This window comes from Buteo buteo, chromosome Z (genome assembly GCF_964188355.1).
Source record: "Buteo buteo chromosome Z, bButBut1.hap1.1, whole genome shotgun sequence".
Taxonomy (NCBI): Eukaryota; Metazoa; Chordata; class Aves; order Accipitriformes; family Accipitridae; genus Buteo; species Buteo buteo.
The window spans coordinates 29,634,492-29,647,080 of record NC_134204.1 but is presented as its reverse complement, the minus strand read 5'-3'; the positions used below and the strand labels follow the sequence as shown (position 1 = coordinate 29,647,080).

The window sequence follows — 12,589 nt, the reverse complement described above, 5'->3', positions numbered from 1 at the left end:
CTGGTTCACTGTTTTTAAGGACATTTCTGGTGTCTACTAGATACTCTTATTATTATAGTATCATAACTTGTAAGAAGCCCAAAATATAAAGTGCATACCAAAAATAGAGTAATATTGCATATATAGTATCATATTGCATGTATGTAGACAGGATATCATACATTTTCTTTACCGCTACATAAATGTTGCTTATTGCTTTACTACTGGAAGCTAAAATTTTTACTTCAGCTCATTTAATGGATGGTTCCATTTAGCACATGAACATTGAAAAGAATCAGATTTACCAAGCTGCCTTTTAACCAAAATAGGTAAATTTTAAGACAGTAGATAAGCGGCAAGAGCTTTATATAGCAGTGCATTAGCCAATAATGCTATGCTGACATTAAATGGTATTTGCTCAGGATTTTTATTCCAACTCAGCACCCACTTTACAGATGAATTTGCACAAGTTTTTCCCATTTCCTTAACCTCTCATTTCAGTCACTATATGGCAGGACCAAGAAGACAGTATCAAACAATCACTGCTAGGCATTACATATTGGTTTCCAGTAAGCCAACATTTATAAACTTAATAGTAATGTCGTTGGAGTCACCAACAAGGTATTAGAAAAAAAGTCTAAGTTTTAAAATAGACTACCAGACATCAAAAAATAATAACAAAAAAGTAAGCAACTTTACCCCAGGGAATAAAGAAATCCCTCAAATTAATTGTATAGATTTTAAAGTTAATAAATAAAATGCAAGGAGTATTTAAATCTCAATTCTTGCCTTTCCTGAGTGTCACCAAAACCTCCAGCAGTAATTACAGCTTATGCCTTTCAAACAGGAGGTTGTAATTAGGGATTAGGACAAACAGTTACTGGAACAGAGAAGATGCAAGATGTGGTTTCTGTGAAGCGTTCTGGAGTTGCCTACTAAAAAGCAATCAGCCCTGCTGATTCCCCTGGGGGAAAGCACCCCACAGCTCTCTGGCTGAGAGGCACAGGGAACCAAGGCAATGGAAGAAACACTACAAAACCCAGGGAAACGTCAGTGGAAACAAGTCAGTTTGATACACACGCTGAATGTGACTTTCACCTCTGTCAAATCTGACACTGTAGTTTTTAAAAACTGCATGCCAAGTTTAAAGGAAGGACAAAATTCCAAACCCACAGGCATTAACCTCGAATACTATTAAAGTTATAAAACAGTGCCAACACCTTGTACGGCAGTATACCTCTCTTGCATGGTCAGAGCCATCGTCGTCAGGCCCTTCAGAGTCTGCTGGACTGGGAAAGAGAAAACCACCTCTGGTTCTTCAGTTAGAAGCGGTGGGCTGGAGACAACACCCAATGGGCACGTCTAGCAACAACATTATGTTCTGCGTTTCATCGGGGAGGATTACACACTTGCGTCCAGACTAAGCAAGAGCCTAACCGGGGACTGACCTGTGGCTCTGGCAAGGATCGGACCGAACGTGCACCTGGATGCTGGGCTTACCTGACGTGGTGCTTCTCTCCATGCACTGCTTCTGAAGGTCCAGGCTCCGCAGCTCCTCTGTGCTGGCGTATTTCATGACGGAGTTGATGGAGGTGAGGGTGCTGATGAGCTGTGAATTGAGAGATCCAATCTGGGAGTGGGGCTCCCCAAAGGCTTCTGCCAATTCACTGTAATTTTCAGCAAGCAGCATCTGCTGTTCCTGCAGCAGCTTCTGCACGCGCTCAATGTAGTGATCCAAGCCCGTCCTCAGCTCAGGTGGAGGCAGAGGGCTTTCCAACAGACCACTCACCGGCTCACACACAGACTCTCCACCAACACCGATGCTCCTGGTACCAGCCGGCACAACTAGCAACGGAGGGGGTCCACAGGCAATGCTCCTCATTTTAAGACCAACCAGGTAGTTCTCATGAACGTTTATCTGCCCAACACCACAGTCTTTGGTTTTTACTGCAGAGGGCTTTTCAAAGCCAGGGTGGCTGGAGAGCAAGGTGCCCACTCCAACCGAACGCATTTTAGCAGATGCGTGTATGTCCTTCACCCGGCCATCTCCCACTGCCACGCTCCGCGTCTCCACACTCTCCGTGTTGGTCTGTTTATCGCAGCTGCGCAGAGCGGTGTTCGTCCCGCAGTCCGCCAGGGAGGCCATCTCTGTGCCGGTGCACTGGCTCACCATCTCCAGAGCAGTGTTGGTTTGCCGGCTAGCTGTAGAGGGCACGGCCATCACTGTCGCCTCTGCCCTGGGCACAGCCTCTGTGGCCGTTTCACGGGACACACACTCCTTGGGGGTGCAAACCATCACATCCACCGAGCAATCCCCGCAGCCCACAGACCTCACCGCTCCGCCTGCCCACGCCGTCTGGCGGGGGCTCGGCACGCCTGCTGGCTCCTCCGTGTTGATGCCCGTCTCACAGACGCTTGTCTCTGCGCCCACCGCCTTATTGCGCAGCTCAACGGACCTCCCTGTGCCCTGGTCTCGCACCTCTGCCCTCTCCCTCACCAGCCACCGGCTCATCAATAGCTCGGGGCCCGCAGCCACGCTCCGCACGGCAGGTCTGCAGGAGGTGCCGATGCTGCTTGTCTGCAGGTGGTTTCCCACTGACGAATCGGCGATGTCCACGTGGTCTCCCACCATTTGGTCTCTCGTTTGTACGACGGCCTCCACCATCCTGCTGATGACACGGGGCTGAGCCATCACAGCTTTATCCAGTTTTTTCCTAGACCCAGCTGCCTGCAGCTCCTGTTTTAATTTGGTCATTTCCCTGTCATGGGTCGTTTCCTTTAACTGAACCTCTAGTCTGTAAATCTTCTCCTTAAGGGCTTCAATGGTCTGCTGCTGAAGCTCTATCTCTTTCTCGACCTCTGTAGACAAGCCAAGCATGGCTTCCGTCACCCCGACCCCAGACTCTCTCATTTCTTTCTCTGTCCCCACAGCTACTTCTTTGTGTTGCCTCACAGATCTGTTGTATATAACCATATCGTTCATGTTCTCATCAGCACCTACAGCAACAGATCGGGCTTCTTTTGTCAGGCTTTCTCTGTTCACCCGAAGGTTTGCTGGACTTTCATAGTTGCTATCCTGGATTTTTTTCTCCAGGGCTTGCATCTCAGCAGTCAGCTGCCTGAACTCCTCTATCCTCTGAGAGCTCTGCTCCACACTCTCTACCTCTTCTTCACAATCTATGTACAGTTCTCCACCTCTTCTCACCTGAGACATGTGTTCCCACTGCTCTGCATTTCCCGCACTATAGGATCGCTTTCTGAAACCGTATGTGTCATTTTGAGTCGCTTTCCTCTGGTTTTTGAGTTCGGCCATCATGTGCCTCTTCTCTTCCTGCAAGACTGAAATTTTGACCTGCAGCACAGGAATGGTCTTGACTTGCTCCTCAAGCTCCTTGAGACGCTTGAGGGCAACTGCCATTTGCTCCCTGATGTGCTGCAGATGCACTGGGCTCACGTTGGTGACTGGCGTGGATATACCCGAGCTCATGGGGCTGTGACGGATGGAGCTGCCCAAGGAGGAGCTGAAGCAGGCGCCGTAGTCCCCGTTCCCCTGATACCCGTTCTGCAGCTGCTGAGACATGTGACTGTACCCGCTGGATCCCACAAAAGAGGGGAGGGAGCTCGTGGAGCCCATGCCTCCAAAGCTGGAAAGCCGGGGCCTGCGGACTTCTCCAGGCGTGACCTGCATCATCCTCTCCTGCTCGAGTCGCCTCCGTGTTTCCATGAGGGTTTTTGTTATATGGAGGTTGTGCCGAGGAGGCTGGGGGGAGGGAGGAGGAAGCTGCTTACTCTCAGGGACGGTTAAGTAAGAAGGAGATGCTTCAAAGGTAACTGAGGGTCTCACAGCAATGGATGAAGTCACTTGATTCCTTGCTGCCAAACAAGACTGCTTGTTCTCATCACTGTTCGACGAAGAGAGAGACTCCGTGGAGGTCCAGCCACCACACTGGCCACCAGAGTTCTTGGTACCCGCCGAGGCTGGTACGGCTTTCCTCTTCTTTCGGATGTTTAGTTTCTTAATGGTATTGCCCTTTTGTATATCATCCACATACTTCAGAAAATCCAAGTCCAGCTGGTAGCCGTAAGGTGTTTCCACAAAATAGGGGTCTTTCCGTTCTTTTTCATCTTCTCCATTTATAGTAACTTCTTCTTTTTCTGGAAAAGAAGAAACAAAATCAGCATTGGAAAAGAAACTATGCCTCAGTAAACTACGCGCTGAAACACAAGCGCAGAAAGACGGGTGCTCACAGCACACTGGAGGCAGAAACTGCTGCAGCAGCTCAGCGAGCAGACCAGCTTTCCGCTGACTGACCCTTAACACTAAATCCCGATTAACTTTTAAAAAGTTAATCAGTAGGTTTTCAAACGCTGAGAAGTGCATACCCACATAAATGTGTACACATGCATACACAGAGATAGCGTCTGTTAACAAAGGGGCACAGAAGTGGCACAGCTAGTAGCTCAAAGCTGTCCTTCCCCGAATCCCTCCAGTCTTCCCGCGTCACACCAGGCTTTCACACATGCTATGCTGTCACGTAAAGACCACACGGTTACAACATACCGCATGAATCATCCGGAGACCAACTTCTCTAGAGGGTGCCTTTGAGCAGGAGAGGGGAACTCCGACCCCACTCCTTATGCAACCGATGCCATTAGACTTTACGCAGATCTGCTCCCGTTTTATGGCTTCGGGAACTGCTGCCGCAAGAGCAGCAATACCAGTTTGCTCTCACCTCAGCTCACATCGCTTCCATCAGCGCCTCTGCCTCTTTCATTTTAAACTGCACAAATACCCCAGCACCCAGACGGGCAGCGCGACCCCCTCCTAGCAGGGTCCCAAATCCCACTGCTGAGGGAGACTGTCGCCTCGCACGTGAGGAAAGCCTGTGTGCCCTCCAGACACAGGACTCGCCTGTCCCCAAAGCAATCTAAATAAAACTTCACCAGATCCGCTGGGCTTCCTTGGGCTGAGTATTTATATGCAGCGCTGCTATACAACCTGCTCCTCCCGTCCCACTTGGGCGGGGGGGGGGGGGGGGAGAAAAGGGAAAACCAACTGTTGCGAGTTACGAGCTGGAGGAATAATAAAAGCCAGCTTTCTGGTTACCTGAATTAGCCACATGCCTCTGCCCCCACACTGCAAATTTTCCAGCCACGTATGGCTGCCGCAGCTTCATGTGTCACACGCCGAAGCCCTGCCTCCCTCCCGGCTTTCTCCTTCTTCACCCCATAAGGCAGGAAGAGCCGCCCGCACCCGCGAACACCGGCCCCGCCGCCCAGCTCCGCAGCGCCCGCCCTCCGCCCGGGACGGGACGGGACGGGACGGGACGGGGCCGGGGACGGGCCGGGGACGGGGACGGGGCCGGGGCCCTGCCCGCTCCCCCCGCCCGCCGGCCGACCCCCGCCGCCGGGCCCGCCGGGCCCGCCCAGCGCAGCAGGCGGCTACCGTGGCTGGAAGAGAATTTTTGCTCGCTCCGTTTCGTTTTTAAAAGGCGAGGTTTGGAAGCCGCGTCCTCTTAAAGGAATATAAGCCGGGGCGGGGAGGGGGGGAGCGGTGGGGGAAAAAAAAAAAAAATAAAAAAATTCTCGACTTACTGCAACTACAGGAAGTGACTTAATGTTGTACTGAAAAGGTTTGGGAGAAGGGGGGGGGGGGGGGAGAGCTCCTGTTTTTCCAGTTTCCTTGGCATGCTTAAAAAAAAGCTTTGTCTACAGCCAGGGTAACTGCTTTCATGGCGATCCTTTACGCTTTTGGCTACCACAGGGCACCCCGAGCAGTAGCTGCTGCTGAGGGAAAACCTGCCTTCCCCGGCACGGGAAAGGAGTAGGGCAGAGACGGAGGCAGAGATGCAGGCAGGCACGAGTGAGAGCCACAGAAGTGGGGCTGACCTGAGCGCCTTGGTATCTCGGTCCTGCAGTGTGGACAGACTGGTCAGCAGACACAAACAACCCCCCCGACCGCATGTTTCTGCTGAAAGACCAGAGTCTCAGTATGCTGTGGTATTTACTTATAGATGCACCCAAAATAGCCGTCTAAATACCAGAGTGGAAGCAAAAATACATGCATACACGCACAATTTAAGCACATAAGCACACACAGTTCCTTCCAGCAGGACTGTCTCAATGTCAGGCTGGGAGAAAGTCTCCAGGACTCCCACTGACAGGGAGAGAATGAGACAGAGCATACTCTCCAAATTACTCCTCTTCCTCCCCAGTTTCAGTGCTCTGTTCCCAGATTCTCACCCTGTCTCCCTTTCCCGCAGACAGACAGCTCTCCTTTCCACACCCCATAGCTCCTCACCCTAGGATGGTTACCCTTCCTTCCCACCCACACCCTGGGTTTGTCCCCACTCTCACACTGGCCGTCATCCCCGTTAGTCTTCTGGTCTCTTTCTGTCTTCTTCCCACACTTCGGAGTTGTCACCCATTTTCTCTACGTACATCCATTTGCTTGCTCCACCAATTCTAACCCAAAATCTGGTTAAACTCTCGCCCCTCATCCCAGGCTTGGTTCTAGTCACTTCACCCAGCCCATGTAAATTCAAGCTCCATCAATTTTACCTGTTCTCCCGTTTTTCCCAGTTCCTTTCCTCTGCTTGTCTTGGTCCTTGTCTTCCTACCCAGCAACATCTCCGATTCTCCCATCACTACACCAGTGAAGTCAGGCAGCTCCTCTAAGCTGTCCTTGGGCACAATGTCTAAGTGTTGGATGGGGAGGGAGGACCAGACTCTTTGGAAGTCCCAGGACTTAAGAATTAATGAGTCTTTGGAAAAATATTCATAAAACCTCTAAAAAGACATGCAAATCTCATGTTAAGTTATGAGAGCCAAACTGGAATCTCAGATACATTTTTTCTTCTTCATGGAATGGTATTAAGATTGCTCAAGAGAAACCTATAAAAAATAAATAATAATAAAAAAATAATCACACTGACACTGAATCTCTCGCTAAACTGCTCCACAACACCTACAGGCAGCTCAGTGTCTTCACAATGAAATCCCTTTGGTCCTCAGCCTAAGCTGGCAGCACTACCAGGCCACAGCTCATATCTGCTGCTCCACAAGCATGAGACTGTGTGGAGCTGACTGCCTATTTCTTCTCCTTAAAATAACACAGTGAGCACTCCAACAATACAATCCCAGTATTATGAGTTGATCTCTGGAGATGTTTCTTGATATGTTAAAACAAATGACAATCAGGCATGCATCTATCACTAACAACACAACACTGATGCAGCGTGCAGGAGCTGCACCAAGCCTTTGTGCATTTTGCTGCCTCAGAGAAAGGGCCAACATGGGTCTGCCTGTTAAGCATGGAACAAAGCAAAATGCATAGCTGTTTTCAAGCAATAAAAATGATTTTGTTGGTTCAAAAAGAAAAAAAAATAAGAAGAAAATGAATAAACACCTGGTAAGAGTGTAGCCCTTCTTCCTTTCAGCCCCTTAGGTCCTGGATGAACCATGGATGCCCATAGTTCTAGCTTTGGTGGGTGAGTACGACATGCTCCACAAGCAGGTACCTCAGAGGAAGCTGTATCTATTTGCCCTTCAGCCAGATAGAGGAGTCTTCATGCCCAGAGACCTCAAGTGAGCAAAAGATTCCTACCCCAGTCACCCCAAGACACACAGAAGTAGTGCAGCAAATACCAGGCAGTACAAACGCTCTTGTTAGGTGTGTTGTCTCATCCTTGGCCAGCTGATCATAGGCACAGATAAAATTAGAAGAACTATTCCCCAGTCTATATAGTAGCTGAGGCAAATATTAATCACATCACTGTGTTACACTGAAACAGTATGTGCAGATGCACAAACACATACACTTTTGTCTGTGAAAATGCTGCAGACACTCCTGTTTTCCTCTGGAATGTTTTTAAATGCAATGAGACACAAACACATCATGCTTTTAGGCCAGTACCTGTGAAGTAAAACACTCTGTGAAGCACAGAGGCCTCATTGTGGTACTGTCGTTATTAATGCATTTCTCCAGAAGTATGCAAAGACTTCATTTCCCTTTCCCTGCTGCAGGACAACCACGGGCAGGACCCAAGCAGCATTTAAAAAATGCACTCTTCAATTCTCGCCTCCTGCACTGCTGGGACTGGCTCTGTCCAAACATTCCAGTCTTGCCAACTTCTATTAAATTATATCCTATCCAATGCACTACACAAGAACATCAGTATATTAAAATATTGAGTCAGCCCTACCCAAGTCCACCCTAATCATGTCTGCTCCCAGACCAGGAGAACTGGAAAAAAAATAGAACATTTAGTTGATGTGCTTCAAGACTTCTAAGGGAGAGAAAAGCAGTGAAAATGTGGGCAGACATACAGTTTTGGTTCTGCAGACTTGGAAAACTTTACCATAGGGCTGCCTTGGAGGGTCCAGGAAGAGCAAAGAGAGGCAACTGAAGATGTACTTCTGAAGCTAAAAGTCTAAGGTGCCTTGAAAAATACAGACATCACATCTAAAGCCTTTTCTTACCATCTGGTTATGATATCTGCTCTGAGGCATTTTTATCTTGGATCTGACTGCTATTAAAGAAGTCTTTTCCATTGAAATAATGTTATGAATAACAGAGTCTCCTTCCAGAATTATGGCATAAGACAATTCATGAAGAATGCTGCAGAGGAAAAATACAGAGGCAACAGCTGGCATAAACAGAGTCAAATCAGTATTTTTATATGCTCAACTTCAGTTTGAAAGGTTACCTGAGGCGGGAAAAGAGGGGATAAAAAAAACAGTTCTGACTTTTTGATTCTTTACTGCAAGAGAGAAGAAATTGTTGCTTTTTCCCTTCTCCTCGCACCCCTGATACTACTTTTGTTCTTTTCTCTATCTGTTCTTTGGCATATATAAATGAAAGTCAGCCTCACCTTCTGAAAAGAACCAGAACACAGGAGGCTGAGCTCGTGTTTAAAAAGAAAAAGCAGAATGGAATAATTAACAATTTTTCTTTCATTCTTCTTTTCAGGTCTTGGGATTTGAATGTAAGTTAACAAAAAAAACCAAAAAAGACACTTGGAAAATAGACCTTAGCTTTGCAGCACACTCATTTAATCAGCCTGCTTTTGGCTAGCAATATACAGAAGATGCCATGAAATTACTAGATCTCCAACAATTCAGCCTAGCTCTCCAGTATTTTCAAAGGTGCGGGGGAAAAAGCCCAAAACCCAAACAACCTGTCAGATTTTTATTTTATTCCAAGAACTGAGAGGGGAACACTTACAGAAAGTTGTTTCTGTACTTTGCCAGACACAGCAGGAGCATTGAGTGTTTTATTTTTCCCTTTGCAGTTAAAGCACGCAGCGGTAGCATGAAGCACACCGCAGGTGTGGAGCGCAGACTGCGTCATTTGGCTGCTCTTCTCCCAAAAGGAAGAGAGCCACTGCAGCACAGGGCAGTCAGGCCACGCAGCTGCCCATGATGATGTTCTGGTGCTGGCCTCAGCCACCCCTGCAGCAGTGCCAGGCTGGAGTGCCGCGATGACCCAGCTCAGCTTAGCTTGTACAAGCCATGGCACGATTGCCCAGCACGCTACACTATAGTGTAGACGTGGCTGATGATTACACCTTCGTCTCTTTTTCTGCTATGGAAAAACAACCAATAAATACCACCTTGTAAGAATGATAATCTGTTTTGCTATTACTCAGCCACAGCTATGCCTGGAGCAAACGGGATTTAACTCCTGCTGCACCTGAGGCTGTCAGGTATGGGGTACTACAGTCCAAACCAAAACGCCCCAGCCAGAGCAGGATGACAGACCCCGCTACCAACCCCACAGTTACAGATGCAGAGGATTCTCCTGTTACACAGGAATTACATTTACTGCACATTTTACTGAAGTAATAAATCTCCAGTGTAAAATGTTTGCTACAAATTTAATCTCAAAGAAAAATAAGGAGCAGAAAAACGGTAAAATATTTTTATAAGGTTTTTAGATTACTTTTTAAAATTTATGTGTCAATAGCCCAACTGGGGAGCTGACTTTTAAATCTGACATCTAAACACTCAGTGCTCTGGGTTGGGGATTGTAATCAAAAAATGGGGGATAGCGGCTTCCCTAATAATAATAACAGAGAAGGGCTGAAGCTACAACACTACGTAATAAACAGGTTTTTATTTCAAGATGTAGAAGCTCCAGCTCAGGTATTTGTAGTGGTAAGCCTCACAAAAGTAAATTAAGGACACCGCCTTAAGTCAATGAACACAAGCAGCAGCAATGTTGAAGAAAGATGGTTCAGACTGCTGCTGTGTTTTGGTTGCACTGTGAACGCAAAACCCTAGGACACTGGGCTACAATGCCACATTTACCACACAACATTGGTAAAAGAAGGCATTTTAAGAATGGATCTGCTGTCTTAATCCCATGCTCTTTCCAGAAGAAGTAGGACCATTACAACAATAGAAGAAAAACTCAAAACAATCACAGCCACAATGCAAATGCCAGTAAAAGCATCAAAAGTCTTTCTGTGGACTTAACTGGGCTTTTCCATTGACTTTATCAACCCACAGTGAAAACAGTCTCTCAAACAGTTATGTTCCTCTGAACCTGAAAAATCTTAGTTGCTTAGCATTATAGCAAAAACAGTGAGCCAACTCCCACCTTGGTACTGGTGATCAGAGGGATGCATTAGTCTGGATGTCCCACTGTCACCTCTTCCTCAAGGGTCAATTGCTAAACCATAGAACCATTTCTTAACCTTGTAGAAGAGACTCTGGCTTTTCTTATTTTTGTCCCTTTGCTACATGTTTGCTAACTACATGCTGATTATCGTTCATAGCTACGAAAACCAGAGCACTTTGTTATCGCATAGAAAGTGCTCAGAATGCTCACCAGCCTGCTACCCAAAGGCATATATTTATATATGTAAAAGCCTTTTTGGTGTTAGGAGGGGTCTTTCAAGGTCACATTACCTTTTTTTACATCATTAAAGGTTTTTTCACATGGTAAAAAATAGTTACCTACAGAGTTTATATCTGAACTTCATATAACCACAACTGAAAATTATTTCTGTGAGCTGAAAGTAAAAACCACCTTTCAAAAAACACACCTCCTAACCCTCTCTAGTCTTTTTAATGTCTAAAACTTTTACTTCTAGAATCTCTGAACTGCAAGCTTGCTGCTCAAACAGAAGTTCCTTTAAAACATAAAATACAGACTATAAGAAAGTTGTGCAAATTAATTAACCCAGAATCAAGGATTAATCTTGCTTACAAGAAATCTATTCGGGGGGGGGAAGGGGGGAATAAAAAAGTACAACCAACTGTCTTGAGAGTGACTGTAATATGCCCCCTGATCAAAATTCACGAATCTTCTTTATATTCTTGACAACTCCCTTATTTGAGGCCAATAATAAATCTCCTTTTCAACTGCTCTCACTTTGTGGGAATAGCACTAGATCTGGCAGTTCTGTGGTGGGACATCTTGTATGTGCACCACCTCAAGGCCGCTAACCACGGAAACGCAAAGCTATGAGGCTAGTCTGTTTTGCCTCCACCCCAGTTTCTGACTCACAGGTCCCCCACAGGAAATCAAACTACGGCTGGCAGGAAGCAGGGCATGGGTGGGAAGCCATGTAGTCACTAGCTTATTCTGCTAACTATGCCACCAGCAGCAAGGAAGAGCAGAGCAGAAACCATGGCGGGGGCTGCTGCTGTTGTCAGCAGTACTGCTACCTGTGGGTAGAAACTACTCTAAAAACAGTGGCCGCGTGGGCAAACTGCTGTCACAAGTCAGCCTGTGGGTCCGCTGTGGCTCTGAGCGTGACCAGCAGGTCTACCATCAAGCAAGTCAAAAGGAAGCTGCAGCCTTAGTTGCATTGCACCAATGCATTTCCCAAATCATCTTCCACCAATGCGACTTTAGCCAATGTGCTGTGTCAAGAAATGCAACGGAGGAAGGAAGAGCTTGCCTTACATTGAAAGCAAACCACTGAACCGGTGGCAGGGGCTTAGTTAGCTCAGCCACAGAAAATGCTCTCCTCTGAAAGATGCTTATTTCCTCATAGTAAAGTTAGTCTCCTGCTCTCTCAGGTATCACTGGGAAGAGCAACGAGGTGTCAACAGTCATCCTTGACTTTGGGGCTTGAAATGGGGCGCATCTCAGTCCTGTTTACTTATGTTTGAAAACCAGATGCCAACAAGGTAAGTCCAAACCAGTATGAATTTATTCTTTCCAAGCGCCATGTGCATTTTTTTCACCTTGCAGTATTTGTCTACTTGAGAACCGCCCTTCATCATTCCCTGAAGCATTTATTTCATTCACTTTCTACTATGTGCACACTTACTGGCTCCAGGCACGTTTGTGACAAATGAAGAGCATTCAGTTCAAAGGTACTTTCCAAATCTAGACTAACTCAGGCCTGGCAAAATAATGTAAGTTACGGCAAACAGTAGATACCCATCACAAGCTCCTCGCAGACTGGGAGAAAGCCATATGATGTGACCTACCGAACACAGTAGGAGAGCAGCTCAGTTTCAGACCACCATCGCCCTCCTTTCCGAAAACACATCCCACTAGATCTGGGCTATTTCAGTCAGCAATGCTGATGAATGCAAGGCTGAGTCCCAGTGTTGGTAAGGCACCTTGCTGTCCTCTGCTGCACAGGAG

The 12,589-nt window shown here is 47.1% G+C and overlaps 1 protein-coding gene across 3 annotated transcripts in view; it reads right to left on the bottom strand.

Moving 5' to 3' along the window:
- Positions 1 to 12,589, bottom strand: part of KANK1 (KN motif and ankyrin repeat domains 1) — a 96,474-nt gene that overhangs the window by 23,899 nt on the left and 59,986 nt on the right. For 2 of the 3 annotated variants that reach the window (XM_075019650.1, XM_075019652.1), the window contains exons 1-2: positions 5,087 to 5,434; positions 1,480 to 4,134 (exon numbers count right to left, since the gene is read on the bottom strand). In XM_075019650.1, coding sequence (XP_074875751.1) covers positions 1,480 to 4,134; positions 5,087 to 5,156 — 2,725 coding nt within the window. In that variant the 5' untranslated portion in view covers positions 5,157 to 5,434. Of the gene's footprint in view, positions 1 to 1,479; positions 4,135 to 5,086; positions 5,435 to 12,589 lie in introns of those variants that run through there. The other variant, XM_075019651.1, reaches the window with a different exon arrangement.